At 51.3% G+C, this 23,835-nt stretch overlaps 1 protein-coding gene across 1 annotated transcript in view; it reads left to right on the top strand.

Annotated features, from left to right (window-relative positions):
- The window catches only part of LOC129701585 (vascular endothelial growth factor receptor 3-like), a 61,787-nt gene that overhangs the window by 5,071 nt on the left and 32,881 nt on the right, over positions 1-23,835 (top strand). Inside the window, 10 exon segments of the mRNA XM_055642858.1 lie at positions 1,387-1,652; positions 11,555-11,685; positions 13,241-13,406; positions 14,881-15,017; positions 16,707-16,887; positions 18,550-18,667; positions 19,139-19,296; positions 20,590-20,690; positions 20,693-20,757; positions 22,845-22,986. Of these exon segments, the coding sequence (XP_055498833.1) occupies positions 1,387-1,652; positions 11,555-11,685; positions 13,241-13,406; positions 14,881-15,017; positions 16,707-16,887; positions 18,550-18,667; positions 19,139-19,296; positions 20,590-20,690; positions 20,693-20,757; positions 22,845-22,986 (1,465 nt within the window).

Here is a 23,835-nt window from a genome sequence, read left to right as displayed (position 1 = left end):
ATCTAACTCCCTCTTAAATATAGCCAATGAACTGGCCTCAACTACCCTCTGTGGCAGAGAATTCCACAGATTCACCACTCTCTGTGTAAAAAATGATTTTCTCATCTCGGTCCTAAAATACTTCCCTCTTATCCTTAAACTGTGACCCCTAGTTCTGGACTTCCCCAACATCGGGAATAATCTTCCTGCATCTAGCCTGTCCAACCCCTTAAGAATTTTGCAAATTTCTATAAGATCCCCCCTCAATCTTCTAAATTCTAGCGAGTACAAACCGAGTCTATCCAGTCTTTCTTCATAGGAAAGTCTTGCCATCCCAGGAATCAGTCTGGTGACCCTTCTCTGTACTCCCTCTATGGCAAGAATGTCTTTCCTCAGATTGGGAGACCAAAACTGTACGCAATACTCCAGGTGTGGTCTCACCAAGACCCTGTACAACTGCAGTAGAACCTCCCTGCTCCTATACTCAAATCTTTTTGAGATACAACGCGTTTAGAGATACAATGCGGAAACAGTCCCTTCAGCCCACAGAATCCGTGACGACCAGCAGTCAAGTGTCAAGAGTGTTTTATTGTCGTAGATCCCAGATAGAACAATGAATTTCTTACTTGCAGCAGCACAACACAATATGTAAACGTAGTACACTTGTGAACAATATAATAAATGAGAACAAAAGTTGTGTGTGGGTGTGTACAAATATATATATATACTAACACTATTGTTGAGTTACTCCAGCACTTTGTGACTTTTTTCTGTGGTTTATCCATTCTGCTTGTTAGATTTTCACAAGGAACTCACATAAACCTCTTGTCCTTTCATAAGCAATGCCGGTTCCCCTCGTCCCGCTGAGCTCCCTCTGTGTCCATATCCTGATCTATTCATGGATGCCAGCATTTCCCTCGCCTGACCACGGCTGCACTTGCCCCTGGTTCTCTGAACACCCTTGACACACTTGCTCTTAACAACATAAACAATACCGCACAGCAACAGGCCCTTCGGCCCACAATGTCTGTACTGAACATGATGCCAAGAACAACTCTTATTAACCTCCTATCTAATCTTCTTGGTCTGCACGTGATCCATATCCTTCCATTCCCTGCATATCCATGTGCTTATCCAAAAGTCTCCCTCTGACCCACATATCTCCTTTAAACTTTGACCTTCTCACCTTAAAGCTATGTCTTCTAGTCTTTGACATTTCCACCATGGAAGATTCTGACTGTCTACCCTATCTATGCCTCTCGTAATCTTATAAACATCTATCAGGTCCGGCATTCCCTCAACCTCCAGCATTCCAGAGTAAAACAATCCACGTCTCTCCCTGTAGCTGACGTCCTCTAGTCCAGGCTCCATCTCTCATGGACCGCTCGTTCTGTGTGCTTGTTTCAGGGGTCAGAGTTCCCTGGGCTGGTCGTGTCCGGGGAAGGTGAGCGTGGAAGAAGACAGCAAGTCGCCGCTGTTCAGGCCGGAGGAGGCGGGAGGGAGGAGCGTGAGCGTCAAGGATTGCAAGGGTTCCCCTGCACAGCAGTACTGCAAGACCCTGGTGCTAACGAGGGCGAGAGCCAGCGACACCGGGTACTACCGCTGCCATTACCACTTCGCCGGACCGATAGTGGACGGGGTGAATGCGATCAGCGTGTACATCTTTGTGAAAGGTAAGGAGCACTCTGTCACGGCTGGTGGATATGAGGGGACTGTCACCTCACTGCGCGCTGAAGGACCACGGTTCATGGGACCTTTTACCAGATAACTGGATAGACAATAGACAATAGGTGCAGGAGTAGGCCATTCGGCCCTTCGGATATTGAGGAGCGGTTAAGGGCAGCACGGTGCACAGTGGTAGTGTCGAGACCCGGGTTCGATTCTGTCTATACGGAGTTTGTACGTTCTCCCTGAGAAGTTTTCACCGTGTGCTCCGTTTTCCTCCCACGCGCCAAAAACAAAGAGTTTTGTAGGTTCATTGGCGTTGGTAGAATAAAAAGGTAAATTGTCCCTATGTGTGGTGCGAGGCCAGTGTACGGGGTAACTGCTGGTTGGCACGTGTTCCACACTGTATCTCTAAAGTAAAATCCAAACTACAAGCAAAGTCAAGCTTTGGGAATACTGAAGAGCAGTTGAGGTCAGACAAGTGCAGGTGTAATTTTGACTGGGATTACTGGCTGGCGTGTAGCCCAGGCAATATCCGCCGTTATTCTGTCCTGGGATTATAATTCCCCATTCCTGGGTTGCGGGATTTGCTGCAGAAGTCCAGAGGGACAGATCGCTGCCTGATAGACACCAGCCTGTTTCAATTTCCACATCCCAATCTCAAAGTGAAATGGGAAAACAAACTAATCTGCAGATGTTGGAATCTAAATGAAAAGCAGAATTGATTGATTGGTTGAAAGAAACAGCACGGAGGCAGGCCCTTCGGCCCGCCGAGTCCATGCCGGCCTGTTCACACCAGTTCTATGTTATCTCACTTTCTCATCCACTCACTACACACTGGGAGAACATGCAGACTCCACATACATAGACACAGCACCTGAGGTCAGGATTGAACCTGGGTCTCTGGCGGTGTAAGGCAGCAACTCCACCGCGACACCACCGTGCCACCCCTTGTAGCCCACTTTCTTCCCAGCTGTTATCAGGCAATTGAACAATCCTGTAACCAACTAGAGAGCGGTCCTGACTTACCTTCTACCTCATTGGAGACCCTTGGACTATCTTTAATCGGACTGTACTGGATTTTATTTTGCACAAAACATTATTCCCTTTATCCTGTATCTGGACACTGTGGGCGGCTCGATTGTAATCATGTATAAACATTCCGCTGACTGGTTAACACGTAACAAAAAATATTTTCACGGTACCTTGGTGCACGTGACAATAAACTAAACTAAATTAAACTAAACAGTTGCCCGTTCCCCCTGGATCCAGCACCTGCCCTGGTCACATCTTCTCCAACCTCTGCCCTCGTGCACAGCTTCAGATGTGCGAATGTTGGCTGGATGTCCCACACATCACATCTCACCACATCCCTTAGTCTAAGGGCTTTAAACTATACAAGTAACCTTAAAGTGTGACAACTGTTTAACCCTCAAGAATAAGCCATGTTTTTGTTACTGAACTGATTTGAAGTAAGAAGGCACTGTTTTAAAATGCTGCTTACGTTTTGCAAATGTTGAGTTCCTTTAGTTTTACATGGCAGAGAGGGAGGGAGGGAGAGAGAGAGATAGGGAGAGGAAAAGAAGGGGAGAGATAGGGAGAGAGAGAGGGAAAGATGGGGTGGGAGGGTGAGGGAATGAGAGAGAGATGGAGAGAGAGGCAGAGAGAGAGAGAGAGAGGGGGAGGGAGAGAGAGAGAGAGAGAGAGGGAGAGAGAGAGAGAGAGACGGAGGGAGAGACAGAGAGAGAGGGTACAGAGAAACAGGGAGGGAGAGACAGAGATGGAGAGAGACAGAGAGAGAGAGACTGGGAGAGAGAGATGGAGAGAGAGACAGAGAGAGGGAGACAAGGAGAGAGAGAGAGAGGGTGAGAGAGGAAGAGACAGAGAGAGAGAGACAGGGAGAAAAAGACAGGGAGAGAGAGAGAGAAACAGGAAGAGAGGGAGAGAGAGAGAGAGACATAGAGAGAGAGAGAATAATGGAGAAAGAGCAACAGAGAGAGAGAGAAAAAGACAGAGAGATAGGGAGATAGACAGGGACAGAGAGGGAGAGACAGACAGAGAGGGAGAAAGAGTGAGGGGAGGGAGAAGGGAGAAGGGGAGGAAGAGAATAACGAGGAAGTGTTTGTTCAGTCTGTATTTAGAAGAAATTGAATAATCCTACATCTGTCTGAACTAGTTATGCCAAAGAATAAGTTGAGAAAGGAAAAGACGAGGATTTTTAAGAAGGGAGGGTCAAAGTTTAAAGGAGATGTGCGGGCAAGTTTTGTTACAGATGGTTTTCTGGTGCCTGGAATGTGATGTCAGGGCTGGCGGTGGAAGCTTTTGGATGGGTACATGGATATGCAGGGTATGGAAGGATATGGATCATGTACAGGCAGACAAGAAGAGGTCTTGGCACCATGTTTGGCACAGACATTGTGGTCCCATGGGGCTGCTCCTGTGCTGTACTGTTCTATGTTGATATAAATGGGTGGATAATGGCTAGCATGGACATGGAGGGCCAAAGGGCTTGTCTCGGTGTTGTATGTCTCTCTGGTACCCACATAGTAATCCTGCCCACACTAACCCAACACGTGCACTACTCTGAGAGGGAGGGAGAGGACGAGGAGGGTGAAGCGAGGAGGAGATGAGAGGAGAGGAGAAGGGGGAGAGTGGGGATGGGGAGGGGAGGAGAGGGGAGTAGAGAAGAGGAGAAGGGAGAGGGGTGGGGGGGGGGGGGGGGGAGAGGGTTGAGGCGAGGAGCCCTGGTGTTGGGGTCTCTGACTATCTCTCCCCAGGCTAGTGCCACTGCAGAATGAGCTGGGGATGGTGGGGAAGGGGTGGAGGGAGATGGGGACAAGACTCAGAAGGTGGTTCACAACCAGCCAGACCTTTGCCCTGTTGTGGAGCTCCAGGACGTGGCGACATCTACCCAGGCAGTACCCAGGGTTAGACCGAGAAACCTCACTCTCCGAGCTCCGTCGACCCCTCAGCGACAGCTTCTGCAGGGGCCTCAATGGCTCAGTGGCTCTTGGTTGTGATGCATTGCTGCAATGGTGCATTGCCTCAAGGTTTCCATGGGTCAATTGATCAATTGGTGCAGAAAGTGTGAAAACAGGCCCAACTTCCCACACCAACCAACATTTCCCATCTACACTAGCCCCACCTGCCTGTGTTTGGCCCTATCCCTCCAATCCTGTCCTTTCCACATACCTAATTATTTTGTGAACGGTGCTATAGTCCCTGCCCCAACTACTTACTCTGGCAGTTTGTTCCATACACCCACTACCCTCTGTGTGAAAAAGTTGCCTCTCAAATTCGTATTAAATCATTCCCCACTCACCTTAAATCTATGTCCTCTGGTTCTCGATTCCCCTTCTCTGGGCAAAAGACTCTGTGTGCCAATGTTGCATTGTTAACATGGTATATAGTTCCCTCAGTGCCTCAATGGGTCATAGAAACATAGACATAGAAATTAGGTGCAGGAGTAGGCCATTCGGCCCTTCGAGCCTGCACCGCCATTCAATATGATCATGGCTGATCATCCAACTCAGTATCCCGTACCTGCCTTCTCTCCATACCCTCTGATTCCCTTGGCCACAAGGGCCACATCTAACTCCCTCTTAAATATATCCAATGAACTGGCGTCAACTACCCTCTGTGGCAGAGAGTTCCAGAGATTCACCACTCAGTCAGTGGCGCTTTAATGTCACATGTAGGAACATTCCTTTATTTGTAGATTAATTTAGAGATACAGCATCAAAACAGGCCCTTCGGCCCACCGACCCCACGCTGACTATCAATCGCCTGTTCTATATTATCCCACTTTCTCACCCACTCCCTACACACTAGGGCCAATTAACCTACAAACCCGCACGTCTTTGGGATGTGGGAGGAAACCGGAGCCCCCGGAGGAAACCCACGCGGTCACAGGGAGAACATGCAAACTCCGTACAAACAGCAGCAGTAGTCAGGATCGAACCCGGGCCCCTGACGGTGTAAGGCAGCAACTCTATCCGCTGCAACACTCTTTTTTTGCATACAGTCCTGTAAATATCTTACTACACACAGGCACAATCACACTCAAGTACAATAGTGTAAGAATAATAGGTTCAGCTGAGGCAGTGCACAAGAGCCGCCACCTTGTACCCTTCAAGTTCAAAGTTGTCCAAGAATGTAGAATCTTAACTTGGAAAATGACAGCAAGTGCTGGAGTAACGTAGCGGGACAGAGGGAGAACATGCATAGGTAATGTTTTGGATTGGGAGCCTTTTGTGTTTTAACTGGCATCTGCAGTTCTTTGTTTCTATATACTGAGTCGTAACTTATGATGAGAGTTTGACAGTACTGGGCCTGTACTCGCTGGTGTTTGGAAGGATGAGAGGGTCTTCATTGAAACCTACCGAATAGGTAAAGGCCAGGCTAGAGTGGAGGCGGAGAGGATTTTTCCACTAGTGGGCGAGTCTAGGACCAGAGGCCACAGCCTCAGAATTAAAGGAGATGAAGAATTTCTTCATTAGAAAGGAGATGAAGAATTTCTTCAGCCAGAGGGTGGTGAATCTGTCGAATTAATTGCCACAGACGGCTGTGGAAGCCAAGTCATTGGATACTTTTAAAGCGGAGATGGACAGGTTCTTGATTAGTACGGGTGTCTGGGGTTACAGGGAGAAGGGAGGAGAATGGAGTTGAAAGGAAAGATAGATCGGCCATGATTATATGGCGGAGTAGATTCGATGGGCTGAATGGCCTAATTCTGCTCCAAAACGTATCAACTTGGCTTCCTCTCTGGAATCTTCGCTGCTTTCCCATTTGCCGCTGCCACAATGCCGACCAAAGAATTTCGCTCTACATAGATGCCGGTGGCAATAAAGTACCATTGAACCGTTGAACCCACGAGGCCAATCGATCTATGTTAAATATTAAATCTGACTCATCCCACCCAGCAGAGAGGATTCTGAGAACCAACCATTATATTGGGAGCAGACAAACCAGGTCATTGGTGCAGCGAGGGAGAATATTACAGCCGGTGGGCTTCCTCGGAAATGAATCGAGACAAGACCCAAGTTGGGCTTTGATGCCGGATTGTGATCTTAGCCCAGGGGCTTGGTCTGCTCAATAGCAATTTTCAATAGTCACCAGTCATCAGATCTTCACTGGAGGTCACATTCCACAATCTTGGTTCAAGGGATGGCAGGCGAAGGATCCTGACGTGAGGACCCTGGGTTTGAGTTGGGGCTGGTGGGAGAGGGGAGCGTTGGATGGGTGGCTGGATCTGAGCAAGGGCAGGAAGCAGGGGAGTTTCTAAGCATCGCGGGGAGGGGGACGGAGAAAGTCCAAAGGATCGGTGATGGTTTTCTGCCCGTTGTTCCTCAGGCCTGTTGTGGGAGTCGTGTTGAGAGGTCGTTTGTGGCATTTCTCCGGTTGACTGCTCCATTTTGCCGGGGGTGGGGGGGCGGGTAGTCCAGATGGTAAAGACGGGCAGACACCACACTAGGGGTGAAGAGTGCGGCAGCAGTGTTTTAATTGTCAAACGCTTCAGCAGGGGGAACAATAAAACTCTGGTCTGCTGCAGCTTTACACACCCATAAACACAGCAACACACAACATATACATTGTCAACTCTGGCCTTTGTCCAACCATCCACCTATCAGCCCCCCTTCACATGTGTACCCATCTATCACTCACCACCCTTTGTGCTGCCCCTCCCCTCTTCCAGCTTTTGCCTCCCCCCCCCACTACAATCAGTTTCAAGAAGGGTCCCAAACTGAAACGTCGCACATCCATGTATATCTACCTTGACTCTTGTGTATTGCCACCGCTTCATCTACTATTCTTACCCTCTTGTATTGGACTATGATTGTGCATGTGTATCTTCCTCTTCTTCTTGCGTATGGCGAGCACAGCCTAAAGCTGTAGATTAAGAGTAGACATCCAGGTCAGGGTGGCATCAGTTACTGGGTAGATGGCCTTTCTTAGGGCGTCAAAGCATGTGTGTAGTAACTATATGCGAAAAAACAGAGGTTGCAGACTGGCACAGCGGATAGAGTTGCTGCCTCACACAAAGACCCGTGTTCAATTCTGGCGACTGGTACTGTCTGTACGGAGTTTGCACGTTCTCCCTGTGACCGCGTGAGTTTCCTCTGGGTGCTCTGGTTTCTCAGAAGCTGTTTCTGAGTGTACAGTGGTGCAGTGCAACTTGTAGGTGTGGTGTCGTGTGCAAGAGGCTAAGATGAAGATCACGGTTTAGAGGCCCCTGTACTTTCTTCCCGATGGTGGCAGCGAGATGAGAGCATGGCCAGGGTGGCACGAGCTGCCATCGCAGAGTGTGACCAGCGTGAGAGAGAGAGGATGTGTCGTCAGCCATGAAGAGGAGGCTGTTCAGCCCTTCTAGCAGCTAGCACCAATCCATGGGATCGTAGCCTATCTCGGGCATCTCGATGTCCACTGTTCCTCTGGAGCGGTACAGTGACGCAGAGGGTAGAGCTGCTGCCTCACAATGCTACAGTCCCGAGTTTGATCCTGACCATGGGTGCTGCCTGTACGGAGTTTGCACGTTCTCCCTGTGACCATGTGGTGGGTGCTTCCGTTTGTAGGTTAATTGGCTTCTGTAAATTGTAAACTGTCTCAAGTGTGTAGGACAGTGCTGGTGTACGGGGTGATCGCTGGTCGGCACGGAATCAGCGGGCTGAAGGGCCTGTTGCCACAATGTATCTCTAAAGTCTAAAGGTCCAAAGCACAGAAACAGGGCCATCAGCCCACAGATACCATCAGTATCCATGCTGACCAAGATGCCCCATCTATGCTAGTCCTAAACTAGAAACTAAGAACTGCTTTATCAATTGCTTTAGCTCGCTACACTGACCACGTTCGTACCATTGCTGAGAGGGATAGCTAGTTAATTAGTGATTAGTGGTTACCATGAACAAAACCTTTTGCAAAAACATGTTAAGTGGCAACCATGTAGAAACAAGGAGCTGCAGATGCTGGATAACACAAAAAGACATAAAGTGCTGGAGTAACTCAGCGAGTCAGGCAGTGTCCCTGGAGAACATGGATAGGTGATGTTTCAGGCCTAGACCCTTCTTTGTACTCAAGAAGATCCCGACCTGAAACATCACCTACTCATATTCTCCACAGACGTTGCCTGACCCGCTGAGTTACTCCAGCACTTTGTGAAACGTTACTTATCCACGTTCTCCACAGACGTTGCCTGACCCGCTGAGTTACTCCAGCACTCAGCGAGCCTGTTGCTGCACAGGGATGGTTTGGGTAAAGTGTCGGTGGGTGAGAGGAGGCCAAGTTGAGGGTTGTTTTTCTGACTGCTCTACCCTGCCGTGTGGGGGGGCTGAGGCTGTGAGCAAGAGTGGTGTCAGGGACAGGAAGTGTGTGCCGTGTGTTTGCATAGAGGCCGGGACCGTATGCTCCTGGGCATCCCAGGGGAACGCGGACAGGAAACTCTCCTTCCCCACTTTGTTTACAAAGCTGCCGCTTGGACCTGGTACAGAAAGAAGGAGGAGGAAATGGGACGGTGGTCTGTGTTGGGACCAGGGTTCAACATCAGTGCTGGGACATGCTCGTCCCGCACTCCCCAACCTCATTGGAAGAGCTGAATCCGACGCCTTGGGTCCTCCTCTGATCGGGGACTGTCTTGCCGTTTTATACCTGAGGCAGAGGATTTGAGGGTGGTTTACTCACCCAGGAATGGTTGGGTTAACGTATGGCGCGCGTTTGACGGCAATGGGCCTGTGCTCGCTGGAGTTTAGAAGGATGAGGGGAAACCTCTTGAAACCTACCAAATAGTGAAAGTTCACGGATAGTGTGGATGTGGAGAGGATGTTTCAACTACTGGGCGAGTCTAGGACCAGAGGGCACAGCCTCTGAATAACAGGACGCATCTATAGGAAGGAGATGAGGAAGAATTTCTTTAGCCAGAGGGTAGTGAATCTGTGGAATTCATAGACTCAAGCCCCTGTCCCACTTGGGCAACCTCCACCGCGACCTCTGGCGAGTTTGCCCGCGACCCATAGTCACGGCAAGGTCGCCACGAGGTGGTAGGAGGTCTTCGTCACTCTCCTTCACGGTCGAGAGTGGTCTCCGCGTAGTCGAGGTTTCAGCTTGGTCGTTGCGTATTTTTTCAAAATGTTAAAAATTGACCGCGACTAAAAATAGGTCGCCGTGGGAAAAATCGATTATTTTTTAGTCGTAGGTCTAGTCGAAGTCGGTCGTAGTAGGTCATGATGCTAGTCGTAGGCACTCGAAGGAAATAACTCCGGGGTGAAAAAGAGGTCAGTAGAAAAAAAAGGTGATTTAAACAGCAGAACATCACCTCTTTCACTCCAAGGCATGTTCATTCGTAGCTGGAGAGCTTTTTGGAGAGGAGACTTGTGTTTTAGAGATGGCACCAAAAAGGCAGCAGCCCAGGGGGCGGGCACAACCCTCAAAAAAACCTGCCATGCAGGTGTTGCCCACCCAGGAGGAGGAGTGGCAGGAGGTGATGCCACAGGAGGTGGTAGTGCAGGAGGAGGTAGCCCTGCATGAGAGACCCCTGGAGGAGGAGACCAGGGTGGTAGTATATGCCCCCACCACCACCCCATCCTTCACTGCCTCATTTGAAGGCAGCAAAGCAGCCCTTTCTCCTGTGTCTGATACAGCATCAGAGGCAGATGCCCCATTGGTGGTGAGGGAGGGCTGGAGGAAGGTTATGCCCTACACCTTCACCAGGCATCAGGAGGGGGACCTTGAGGAATGGTTCCAGCAGAATGCCATCCTGTACGATAAGGATAATGAGGGGTACAGGGACAGGGACAAGAATGGCAAGCTTGCCATCCACTGCCACACATGTGTGCTTAAAGTTCCATCTTTTGTCAAAGCCCAGCACCACTCTATTCCAGTCATCTGCTGCATTGGGACAGTCCATCACATCATCTCCATTCACCCATTGAGACCTCTTCTTGTGCTTCCTCTTCACCCCTGCTCTTTGCCATTCTTAAAAGGCTTCTGAAGCAAAAGGGCTACTGCAAACATAGTAGTTGTATTTTTATTAACATCCTCCAAACTAGTTCGTTCCTTGCTTGCACGGTTCAGAATGATTTAGACAAAACCTGGGAGGCATTTTTTAGTGAGAAAAAAATGCAGACATGACATCATTTTATCAGGTGATCATTTGAGCTGTAAACACTCATCACTGGCCGTTGTTAGTTTTCAGTGCGGTCCTCTGAGGTGGAAGGGGGTCGTGCTCATTCACGGACCAATTTGCCAAAGACCATCCTCGTAAAACGTATATGGTCAAAGCCAGTCTTCAACGTAGTCAAAGGAGGTTTTCTTCATAGTTGAGGGAGGTCTTCAACATAATCGTAGGAGGTCGTGCACATAGTCGTGGAAGGTCAGAGGTCGTAGGTCACCGCGACCTTGATTTAAAAAAAAGTCACTTAAGGTCCCCAGAGGTCGTGGTGGAGGTCGCCCAAGTGGGACAGGGGCTTCAGACGGCATTGGAGACCAAGTCAATGGGTCTTTTTAAGGCGGAGATCAACAGGTTGGTGATTTGTAAGGGTGTCAGGGGTTATGGGGAGTCAGGGGAATTACTTTCCTGAGAGGGAAAGATAGATCAGCCATGATTGACTGGCGGTGTAGACTTAAGGGGCCGAATGGCCTAATTCTGCTCCCATAACCTATTCACCTAAGAACTTATAATACCCCGCTCAAAAACATGGGGTCACCACCAACACCACCTTAACTCTGACGTGATTTGCTGCGTAAAGCTTTGTTTTGCTTGCTATCCAATCAGATCAGATAATACCATACATAATTACAATCAAGCCAAGGTCAAGTCCAATAGGTGGGGCAAAGGGGAAGGTACAGAGTGCGGAGTACGTGGGCCCTCTGTCTGGGGGGAGAGGATGATGCTGCATTAAAGTGTTTGTGTTCATTTCAGATCTCCAGAGCCCGTTCCTCAGCTCATCGCCCAACGGCACCCAACAGCCTCAGGTTCTGATTGTGAACAGTTCGCTGGTCACGGTGCCCTGCTTGGTGACCATCCCATCCCTCAACGTCACTCTGCGCGAGGTGAGACATCACTAACCTGTCTCCCCACAAAGCCCCCCACCCCACAGAACCACCACAGTAGTGCAGCGGGTAGAGCCGCTGCCTAACAGCGCCAGAGACCCGGGTTCGATCCTGACTACAGGTGCTGTCTGTACGGAGTTTGCAAGTTCTCCCTGTGACTGCGTGAGTTTTCGGGTTCTCCAGTTTCCTCCCAATAGACAATAGACAATAGGTGCAGGAGTAGGCCATTCGGCCCTTCGAGCCAGCATCACCATTCAATGTGATCATGACTGATCATAGGAACATAGAAAATAGGTGCAGGAGTAGGCCATTCAGCCCTTCGAGACTGCACCGCCATTCAATATGATCATGGCTGATTATCCAACTCAGTATCCTGTACCTGCCTTCTCTCCATACCCCCTGATCCATTTAGCCACAAGGGCCACATCTAACTCCCTCTTAAATATAGCCAATGAACTGGCCTCAACTACCTTCTGTGGCAGAGAATTCCACAGATTCACCACTGTCTGTGTAAAAAATGATTTTCTCATCTCGGTCCTAAAAGACTTCCCTCTTATCCTTAAACTGTGACCCCTTGTTCTGGAATCTCCAATTAGTACCCCGTTCCTGCCTTCTCCCCATATCCCCTGACTCCGCTATCTTTCAGAGCCCTATCTAGCTCGAAAGCATCCAGAGAACCTGCCTCCACCTCCCTCTGAGGCAGAGAATTCCACAGACGGCAAGAAGTGTGGGTTTATAGGTTAATTGGCTTCTGTGAATTGTCCCTAGTGGGTAGGATAGATCCAGTGTGCAGGGCGATGGTTGGCGCAGACTTGATGGGCCGAAAGGCCTGTTTCCATGCTGTACCTCTAAAGTAAACAAAACAAAATCACTGGATCCCAGAACAGTGGTGGAAATGTATATCCGCGCTTTGCACATCCCAGTGGGAGATCCCACCAAACGCCCCGGACAGTATTCCTGGATCCAAAGAATCAGGACTCTCCTTATCTTCGTGGACTCAAAATGCTGGAGTAACTCAGCGGGACAGGCAGCATCTCTGGAGATGCTGCCTGTCCCGCTGAGTTACTCCAGCATTTTGCGTCTACCTTTGATTTAAACCAGCATCTGCAGTTCTTTCCTAATCTCTTACGCATATTGTGGTGATCACCACAGGTTTAGACTTGAGGCTTTACTTTAGACTTTGGAGATATGGCACGGAAAATTGGCCCACCGAGTCCGCGCTGGCCATCGATCACCCGCCCCACTAGTTCTACGTTAAACCACTTTCGCATCCACTCCCTACCCACCCGGGGCGATTTATAGAGGGATAATTAACCTACAAACCCGCTCGTCTATGGTTAGGAAAACAGAGCACCTGGAGAAAACCCACGCAGTCACAAGGAGTACGTGCAAACTCCACACAGACAGCACCCGTGGTCAGAATGGAACCCGGGTCGTTGGCGCTGTGAGGCAGCAACACTACCGCTGCGCCACCGTGTTTTTGCTCTAGACCCAAGCAGCACCGTTCCTGGTGTCTCCAGACTCTCTAATTCGTTCTCCTTCTGCCCACTTGCAGGATCCGACATCTGTCATCTATCCCGATGGAGTCAATGTCTTCTGGGACAACAGGAAGGGGATGATCATTCCTAGGCAGAGGCTTGATAACCTGCTGTACGTGACCTGCGAGACTGTCGTTGGTGCCAGAGTCTTCTCATCTGCACTTTACATCATCCAAGCGTTCGGTAAGCTTCAATGTACCGCGACCTCTTCATCCTCTCCCCCTGACTCTCTCCCACGGTCTGGATTGTAATCGGGAGCTTTCATCTGCCACCATGAATGCCGGGTACATCATAACCTCCATTGCAATGGGACGGCACAGTAGCGCAGTGGGTAGAGATGCTGCCTCACAGCGCCAGAGACCCGGGTTTGATCCTGGCCTCAAGTGCTGTCTGTGTGTGTGGAGTTTGCACGTTCTCCCTGTGACAGCGTGGGGTTCCATGGACCATGGAACAGGTTGGCCTGTTTCTCTGCTCTATGGCTCAGTGGCCACGACTCTGTGAATGTGGCTCTTTATCTCTATGACTGTGGGCAGAGCTGTTCCCAATCCAAGGTGCGATACATCCCAATCAGATACTTTCCATATTGTGTCTGCATTAGACCTGAGTTGAGGTCATCTCCACCGAGCTGATTAATTTGAGTTTGAGCTCCAGGGACTGAGAGTACGCTCCCATTCACTCTCGCCTAGCTTGTATTTGAATCCGCTCTTGCCCTCTCACACCGTATTCACCCCGTTAATATCCAACACCTGTGGGACGGCACAGTGGCACAGTGGTAGACTTGCTGCCATATGGGCCTGTCCCACTTAGGCGATTGTTTCGGCGACTGCCGGCAACTGTCATTGTTGTAGCAGGTCGCTGAAAAACTGGTGACTGGACCCCCCACCCCCAGGACAATGTCTACAACAACCTACCACCCAGTCGACGTCAAGCTACCGACAACCGGCGACCCATTAGGATGTCCACCTACGACCGCCTACGACAAGATGCGACAAGGTAAAACAATTGAGTCACCGGTACCTGACGCCGGTTGACGTAGGTAGTCGCCAATGGAATTCACCAAAATCAGCACCGGCGCCAACACACGTCATCCTGTCGACAACCCACGACAGCACCTACGCCAGGAGAAGCCAAGCTACGCGCGTTGGCGTCAAGCCATCCGTCACTGAAACGTTTTGAACATTTCAAAATCCAGCGGTGACCAGAAAAAACGCTACGATTCTTTGGGCGACTGAGTAGACGACTCATGACCCCGGCGACCGTGTGGCAACAGCCTAGTCGCCTAAAAAAATCGCCTAAGTGGGACAGGGGCATTACGGCACCAGAGACACGGGTTCGATCCTGACCACAGGTGCTTATACCAAGAGGATGGGACGCCTAAATGCCAACTAACCGTTAGGCCTCCCATCCTTTCGGTTAGTAGGTGTGTCGTCTTTGTAATCTTTCGGTTTATTGGCGTTTCGGCCTCATTTCCATTCGGTTTCTTTGGCTTCGACTTCTTTGCTTCGGCCTCTCGTCTGTCGGCACCAAGTCCACACACGGTGTAGGATAATGCTGGTATACTGGGTCGGCACAGACTCCGTGAGCCAAAGGGCCTCTTTCCGTGCTGTATCTCTATAAAGTCTAACGTCTTCACCCCCCCTTCTTCCTCCCTCCCAAGGACGGAAGATCTACAACATCATCCTGACCGTGGATCGGCCACACCTGCTCGTCGGGGAAAGGCTGGTCCTCAACTGCACTGTGGAGGCAGAGTTCAACGTGGCTGTGCACTTTGACTGGGCAATGCCGCGGGATGGGGTAAGACAGTGAGACAGGCGCGTGGTACCCCCCCCCCCCCCCCCCCCCCCCCCCCCCCCCCCCCCCCCCCAATACTGAACATCAGCACCATTACCCACAGCCCACAGATTCTGCCCCTCACTGACCACATGAAGATAGACACAAAATGCTGGAGTAACTCGGCAGCTCAGGCAGCATCTCTGGAGAAAACCTCTGTCGAGACTTCTTCAGTCTGAAGAAGGGTTCTGACCTAAAATGTCACCTATTCCTTTTCTCCAGAGACGTTGAGTTACTTCAGCACTTTGTATCTATCTTCGGTGTAAACCGGCATCTGCAGTTCCTTCCCACACATCACTGACCACATCCCGGTTATCCAACACCAGTCACAGGCCATCGGTGCCGTTATAAATGTAGCGATGTCGCAGGTTTACCATGAAACAGGTGGGAACTCTGGGATTTGCGATTGTGTTCCCTTCACCGCAAGCCCTCACAAAATGGCTGCAAATCTACTGTTCTTATGGCGGGAGTCAGTGGGTGGGGAGAGTCACAGAGCTGTGTAGCATGGAGACAGGCCCTTCGGCCCACCTTGCCCATGCCAACCAAGTTGGCATTCTCTATTATTCCCATTTGCCTGCATTTGGCCCATATCCCTCTAAACCCATCCTATCCATTTCTCTGTCAGAATATCCTTTAAAAGTCATAATAGTATAGACACCACCCAACATGTCCCATCTACACTGGTCCCACCTGCCTGCGTTTGGCCCATATCCCACTCAACCTTTCCAATCCCTGTACCTGTCCAACATTTTTTTTAATGAAGTAATTGTACCTGCCTTAACTATCTCCTCTGAGTGAAAAAGTTGCCTCTGAGGTTCTTCTTAAATCTCCCCCCTCTCACCTTAAGCCGGTGCCCTCTAGTATTACAATCCTCTAGCCTTGGGGAAAAGACTGCGAGCGTTCATTTTATCCGTGCCCCTCGTGATCTTGTACACCTCAATAAGGGTTGCCAACTTTCTCACACCCAAATAAGGGGCAAATGGTCAAAATAAGGGAAAAATTCCCGACGGCAATTCGTTAATCGACTCAGCCGTGGCTGGGTGAATGATGAGTTGGCCCGGGTGCTGGACTGCACACAAAGCCCAGCCGGCGGGCCAGCTGAGGAGTTTTGGCCCGGGCCACGCAATGTCAAAGTCCAGCACCCCATCCAACTCATGAACCAATGATCGGCCATGAGAAGGAGGGGTGGTGGTGTCGGCGGTAAGCGGAGGTCTGAAGGTCGGACAGCTGCTGACCGACGGGGCCACGGGCTAGGCACTGTTGCTGCACTCCATGGGCTGCACTACGTCGGGACGGGTGAGGCGGGGCTGGACGTGGCGCTCCAACCCAACAGCCCCCTTGACCCGAGTAGTAGCAGTCATATACGGGACAAGGGCGGTCCCGTACGGGACAAACCAATGTAGCCCAATATACGGGATGTCCCGGCTAATACGGAGCAGTTGGCAACCCTACCCCTCAGCCTCCTACACTCCAAAGAAAAAAGTCCCAGTCTAATCAACCTCTCCCTGTAACTCAAGGCCACAAGCCCAGGGTAGTGTTGGCTGATGGGAGGGAGTGTGTGTGGGAGGGGTTTCAATGGGTGGGGAGAGTGGGTGATAGGGGAGAGTGTCGGTGGGAAGTTTGGACACTCTAATGAGGTCTCCCCTGTTTCAGATTGTCAAAGGTGACCCGTCGGTGGTGAGAAGGAACCACAAACGAACGCTGGAGACCGGCGTGTTGCTGAGCAGCAGCCTGACCCTCTACAACGTGTCCATGGCGGACCGAGGCATTTACACTTGCAAGGCGGACAACAGCTATGTTGTGGAGGAGCGCACCATAGAGGTGGTGGTGCACGGTGAGACCATCACGCGGCACACCGTGCGTGGGGGAGGAGAGGGAGGGTGACTTCAGCACCGTCAATGTAGACCGGCGGCTGTGTACAGTCAAGAGTGTTTTGTTGTCCTATGTCCCGAAACGGAACCTTGAAATTCTTACTTGCAGCAGCACAACAGATATGTAAACGCGTCGTTTAAGAAGGAACTGCAGATGCTGGAAAATCGAAGGTAGACAAAAATGCTGGAGAAACTCAGCGGGAGAGGCAGCATCTATGGAGCGAAGGAAATAGGCAACTTTTCGGGTCAAAACCCTTCTTCAGACTCTGTAAAACCCATGATAAACAGCAGAAAAAGTTCAGAATGTATACCATCTAATTAGGGCTCTCTTTAATCAAACTTTACTAGACTTTATCTTCCACTAAACGTTATTCCCCTCATCAAGTCTATACACTGTGGACTGCTTGGTTGTAATCATGTATAGTCTTTCTGCTAACTGCTTAGCTAGTAATAAAATCTTTACACTGTACCTCGGTACACGTGACAACAAGAAACTAAACTAGGTATGTATACTGTTGCAAAAGCTAAAGCCTGTAGTGCAACCAAAGGCACTGTAGCAGTATTCAAGAGCATGACGATTGCTGAGAGGAATCTACTCTTGGACCTGAATGGCACAGTGTTCAGGCTCCTGTACCTTCTTCCTGATGGCAGTGGCGATGTGAGTGTGTGGCTTAGAAACATAGAAAATAGGTGCAGGAGGAGGCCATTCGGCCCTTCGAGCCAATACCGCTATTCATTGTGATCATGGCTGATCGTCCTCAATCAATAACCCGTGCCTGCCTTCTCCCCATATCCCTTGATTCCACTAGCCCCTAGAGCTCTATCTAACTCTCTCTTAAATCCATCCAGTGACTTGGCCTCCACTGCCCTCTATGGCAGGGAATTCCACAAATTCACAACTCTCTGGGTGAAAACGTTTTTTCTCACCTCAGTCTTAAATGGCCACCCCTTTATTCTAAGATCCTCTGGTTCTGGACTCGACCAACATTGGGAATATTTTTCCTGCATCTAACTTGTCCAGTCTTTTTATAATTTTATATGGTGGTGTGGATCTTTGATGATGCTGGCTGCCTTTATGAGGCAGCGCTTCCTATAGATCCCTTAGATGGTGGGGAGGTCAGTACCTATGATGGACCATGCAACAAAAAAGCTTATCACGGTACCTTGGTACACATGACAATAAATAAACTGTAAAGTAAACTACACTAAACTAAATACAATACACTACACCAAACGACACGAAAGACGGACGAATATGCAGAGAATGGAGGGATATGGAATATGTGCTGGTTGAGGAGATGAGTTTAACTTGGCATCATGTTGGCACGGACATTATGGGCTGAATGGCCTGTTCCTGTGCTGTACTTTTCCATGTTCTACAAATAAGGAGAGATTAGACAGACTGATGATAAACACAAAATGCTGGAGTAACTCAGCGGGACAGGCAGCATCTCTGGAGAGAAGGATGGCTGACGTTTCAGGTCGAGACCCTTCTTCAGACAGACTGATGCTGTACTCAAATGTAACAAAGCAGGAACGGCAGCTTTCCTGTGCTGTACTGTTCGATGTGTTGGTGCCGGTTTGGATGCTGATGGCTCTGACCCGCTCTATCCTGTTACTCACAGAGAGGCCCTTCATCGTGCTCGAGTACAGCAGTGGGCCGGTGGTGCAGGCCAGGCTGGGCCAGAGGGGCCTGGTGCTGAGGGCAAGTGTTCGAGCCTACCCTCCAGCAGTCTTCCAGTGGTGAGTCTACCCGTCGCCGTCCTCCCCCTCCCCCTCCCCCTCCCCCACCTCTCCTCTCCTCCCCCTCCCCTCCTCCTCCTCCTCTCCTCCTCCCCCTCCTCCTCCTCCTCTCCCCCCCCCCCACCTTTCTCCTACCTTCCATGTATCCTCTCCCTCCTCCCGACCTCTCCCACTCTCTCCCCTCTTCCCCAGCGCACAACTCACTCTCTCTCCTCCCCTTCTCATCCCTCCACCCTCGCCCCCACCTCCTTTCCCCTCACCCCTCCCCCACTCTCCCCAACCTCCCATCACCCCACTCATGCCCTGTGATCACTCACGCCCCTCCCTCCCTCTTCACCACCCCTCCACTCATGCCCTGTGCTCCTCCCCCTCTCATGCCATTCCATCTCCCCTCAACCCCCCTCATGCCCCCTGCCCCCCCACCCTCTGTCTCTCCCCCCCCCCCCCCCACTGTTGGTGTGCCTGGTGCAGGTTGAAGGATGGGCAGCCGGTGAGGAGCGGGGGGCAAGGGAAGCCGAGCTTGGACATCGGTGAGGTGACAGAGCAGGTCGCTGGGGTCTACACCCTGCTGGCCCGCAACCCCCGGAACCACCTGCAGGAGGAGCTGCGGATACGGCTCGTTGTCAATGGTGAGTCATTACAGCACGGGGACAGGCCTTTCGGCCCATCCCACCCATGCCGGCTCCTCTGCCAGCACCGCCATTCATTGTGATCATGGCTGATCGTCCCCAATCAATAACCCATGCCTGCCTTCTCCCCGTATCTCTTAATTCCACTAGCCCCTATCTAACTCTCTCTTAAATCCATCCAGTGACTTGGCCTCCACTGCCCTCTGTGGCAGGGAACTCCACAAATTCACAACTCTCTGGGTGAAAAAGTATTTTCTCACCTCAAAAACTCTTCTGACATTCTCCGCGGCCATACATATATTCATTCATGAGTGTTGTATTAGGCAAATTAAATGGCCACCCCTTTATTCTAAGACTGTGGCCCCAGGTTCTGGACCACAGTCTTAGAATAAAGGGGAGGCCATTTAAGACTGAGGTGAGAAAAATCTTTTTCTGTCAGTGTCTTTTAAACTGATGTCTTCGGGTTCTTGATTCCCCTCTGTACATTTCTGTGTGTTCACCCAATCTATTCCCCTCTTGATTTTATACGCCTCAAAGATCACCCCTCAGCCTCCAGCGCTCCAATGAATAAAGTCCTAGTCTGCTCAACCTCTCCTTATAGATCAGTCCCTCGAGTCCTGCCGACATCCTTGTAAACCTCCTCTGTACTCTTTCCAAGTTAACCCCATCATTCTATGCCGCAGTGGGGACCACAGTCTAAGGTCGTTCCGCTGCTGGACTTTGAGGGGCAGAGTCCAGTGGGAACATCCTACCAAGAAGGGAAAGGATATCACCCCAGGGGGCCACATGAATGGCAAGGGTGCCGGGGATAATGAAACTCGTGACCACTGCCTAATACAACACTCATGAATGAATATACGTATGGCCGCGGAGAATGTCAGAAGAGTTTTTGCACCGTTCTTGTATTGTTAATAGTTTACTTGTATTGTATATATTCTTCATTCTGAATAAAGTTTACTTTGGTTAATAATAATAATAATATTTTAAAAGAAATGAAAAGAAACTAAAAAGCTCTCCTGTGACAGAGGTGATCTCACCTGGATCTCAGGCGTGGAGGTGACCTCAGGTGTGATGTCCTCACCTGGACATAGTTGACCTCAGGTGTGTAGGTGATCTAACGTGGCCACAGTTGACCTCCAATGTGGGCACTGACTGCTCCTGGTGTGTGCCGGGGTTGTTGGGCTGGGGATGGACATGGGCAGTCGGTGATGTATCTGTTCCTGACCGGGCTGGTGATCCTGCAGCCCCAAGCCTCTCTCCACTCCAACTCTCTGCTTCTCTCTGTCCCCTCAGTGCCACCTCAGATCCACGAGAAGGAGGTGGCGTCTCCCACCAACATCTACCCCAAGGGAAGCCGCCAGACCCTGACCTGCACCGTCTATGGAGTCCCCACCCCCCCCCGCGGGTGTTGTGGCAGTGGAGACCCTGGGGACCGTGTGGCCTCAAGTCCCACCGCAGTCTGTGAGTACCTCAGTCCCTAAACATCACCCGTTCCCGCCATCCCTCCACCCTCGCTCCTCCCCCCCTACCCCCTCTCTCCTCCCCCCCCCACTCTCCCCCTTCCTCTTTCCCCCTCCCCCTCCCTCCCCCTCCCTCTCTCCCTCCTTGCTCTCCCCCTCCCTCTCTCCCCTCCCTCTCTCCTCCCCTCCGTCTCTCCCCCTCCCCTCTTTCTCTCTTTCTCCCCCTCTCTCCCCCCCATTCTCTCCCTCAATCTCCCCCTCTCCTTCTCCCCCACTTTCTCTCCTCCCCCCCCCCTTTCTCCTCCCCCTCCCCCCTCTCTCCTCCCCCCCCTCTCTCCTCCCCCCCCACTCCCCCTCCCTCCTCCCCCTCCTCCTCCTCCCTCCCCCCCTCCCCCCCCCCCCCTCTCTCCCCCCCTCCCCCCCTCCCCCTCCCCCTCCCCTCCCCTCCCCCTCCCTCTCTCCTCCCTCCCCCTCCCTCCCCCCGTCCTCCCTCCCCCTCCCTCCCCCCTCCCCCCCCCCCCCCCCCCCCCCCCCCTCTCTCCCCCCCCCCCCCCCCCTACCCCCCCCCCCCCCCCCCCCCCCCCCCCTCTTCCCCCCTCACGGCCCAGCCTGCCTCTGCTCAGTACCGCCCCCTCCTGTTGGTCTTGACTTTTGGGTCAACCATTTGAACAAAACCAGTCAAGTGACTGCGAAACCAGGGAAGGTGTTAAAGTCTGACGTTGTACAAAGCTCACAACAAACACCAGGAAAACTGAGCTTCACCAGTGGCAGAGAACACAAATAATCAAGGCCGCGTTCTATTTTGGGTGATATATTTTGTCGCAGTTAATGAAGGTGTCACTGGGCTGTTTTGGAAGAGTAAGCACTTCACATTCCGCACCTCCAAATAACCGGTCAAACGCCAACATTTTCAGGAAACAGACAGGGCGATGAATCCTTCACACCCTGCATCCGGCCAATATCTTGCTGTTTGTTTCATGCGGGAGGATGCTGGAGTGATCTGTCCTTTCCGGCACCTTCCTGTTTTTCTGCGTCTGCCTCGGAGTGTCACCTCGAGAGTCCCCCTGGACAAGGCTCGGTCTTCACCGCACTGAATCTGTCTCAGCCGCGTCCTGTGCTGTCAAACGCTGCAGACACAACAGAGCGAATGGCTCAGCGCTCCTGTCTCCGCGCCAGGACCAATCTGCAGAGTCGGCAAGATCTCACCGCGACCCCTCACTGGGAACCCGGGAATTTTATCACTCAACCCAAAACATCTTGGTTTAGTTTAGAGGTACAACCCGGAAACAGGCCCTTCGGCCCATCGAGTCCACACCGATCAGTGATCACCCCATACGCTAGCATTATCCTATATAATTACAGAAGCCAATTAACCGACAAACCTGCACATCTATGGAGTGTGCGAGATAACCGGGGCACCTGGAGAAAACCCACTCAGTCACAGGGTGAAAGTGCAAACTCCATACGAGAGCACCCATAGTCAGCGTCCAACCGGGGCTCTGCCACTGTGAGGCAGCAGCTCTACCTGCTGCGCCACTGTGCCGCCCTAACTTGTTGTTTCATCGAAGCATGGAAGCTTACAAAAGGCTGCTCGGCCCTTTGTGGTCATGCTGCTTCCTTCCCGGTGCTTAGTTACCCACAGAGCTGTACAGTGTGGAAACAGGCCCTCAGCCCACCTTGTCCCTGCGGGCCATGTTAGCATATTGGACAAATCCCACGCCTGCATCTCCCTCTAAACCCACCCGATCATATATCTGTCCAAATAGCTTTTAAAAATTGTAATTGTATCTGCTTTTTTAACTCCATCTTCACTGCCCCTCCCATATTGTGGCATTCCCTCAGTACCGCCCCTCCCTCAGTACCGCCCCTCACCCATCCTGGGCGCCACATTTTCGGGTGGATTTATTGGGGCGGGGTTTCAAGTTCGCTCTCGAAATTTTGTCCGGATTAAAGGAGGTGCCGGACCACCAGTTGGCGGAGTTGGAGATTGATCCTCGTCTCCGAGTGTTCTGGACCCTCCCAGCCCTTCCCTTCCCCGACTCGAGTCCCAACATTCATCTCCTTGTCTTCCTTGTTCTCCTGGTGTAGGGGTCGCCGGGACACAGCGCCACGCCACGCCCAGGATCGAACCCACGACTGCCAGGACTGGAGAAACATCTCGGCTGGAAGAATGGTCAACAACATCGAGAGCATTGAGACCAGCACCGAAATGCTGGAGGGAAGGAACAAGGTAGGACCCTCCCTCCCTCCCTCCCCCCCCCCTCCCCCCCCCCCCCCCCCCTTTCCCCCTCCTATCCATCCCCTCCCTCCCTTCCCCTCCCTCTTCTGCACAAGGACCCAAAACGTCACCCATCCACTTTCCCCACAATTGCTACCTGACCCGCTGAGTTACTCCAACAGCCAAACACAAAATTCTGGAACAAGGAATATTCTAGCATTTTAGTTTAGTTTAGTAGTCTAGAATTTTATTCCTTGGAAAACAGGGGGCTGAGGGGTGATCTGTAGGCTTTAGAGATACAGTGCGGAAACAGGCCCTTCGGCCCACCATGTCCACGCTGGACAGTGACCACTCCGTATACTAGCCCTGCCTGAGACACTATGGACAATTTACAATTTTACCAAAGCCAATTAACATACAAACCTGCATCTGTGGAGTGTGGGAAGAAACTGGAGCACCCGGGGAAAACCCACGCAATCACAGGGAGAACGTACAAACTCCACTCAGATAGCACCCGTAGCCAGGATCGAACCCAGGTCTCTGGCGCTGTGAGGCAGCAACTCCACCATTGCGCCAATGTCAACTTTGTGCCTATCTTTGGTATAAACCAGCATCTGTAGTTCCTTCCTACACATTTTACCTGCAATTCTTTGTCTCTAACATCAAGGAAGTCCTATTGTAGAAACCAGGAGCTGCAGATGCTGGTTTACCCAAAATGGACACAAAGTGCTGGAGTAACTCAGCGGGTCAGACATCATCTCTGGAAAACACTGATAGGTGACATTCTGGGTCAGGACCCCTCTTCAGATTTACATTTGTATAGCACCCACAATGTGGTAGGAAGGGGTAGCATTATCTTGC

The sequence above is a fragment of the Leucoraja erinacea genome, chromosome 11 (assembly GCF_028641065.1).
Source record: "Leucoraja erinacea ecotype New England chromosome 11, Leri_hhj_1, whole genome shotgun sequence".
Classification (NCBI taxonomy): domain Eukaryota; kingdom Metazoa; phylum Chordata; class Chondrichthyes; order Rajiformes; family Rajidae; genus Leucoraja; species Leucoraja erinaceus.
Note: the sequence above shows the minus strand (reverse complement) of the source record. Positions and strands in the feature narration are given on the sequence as shown.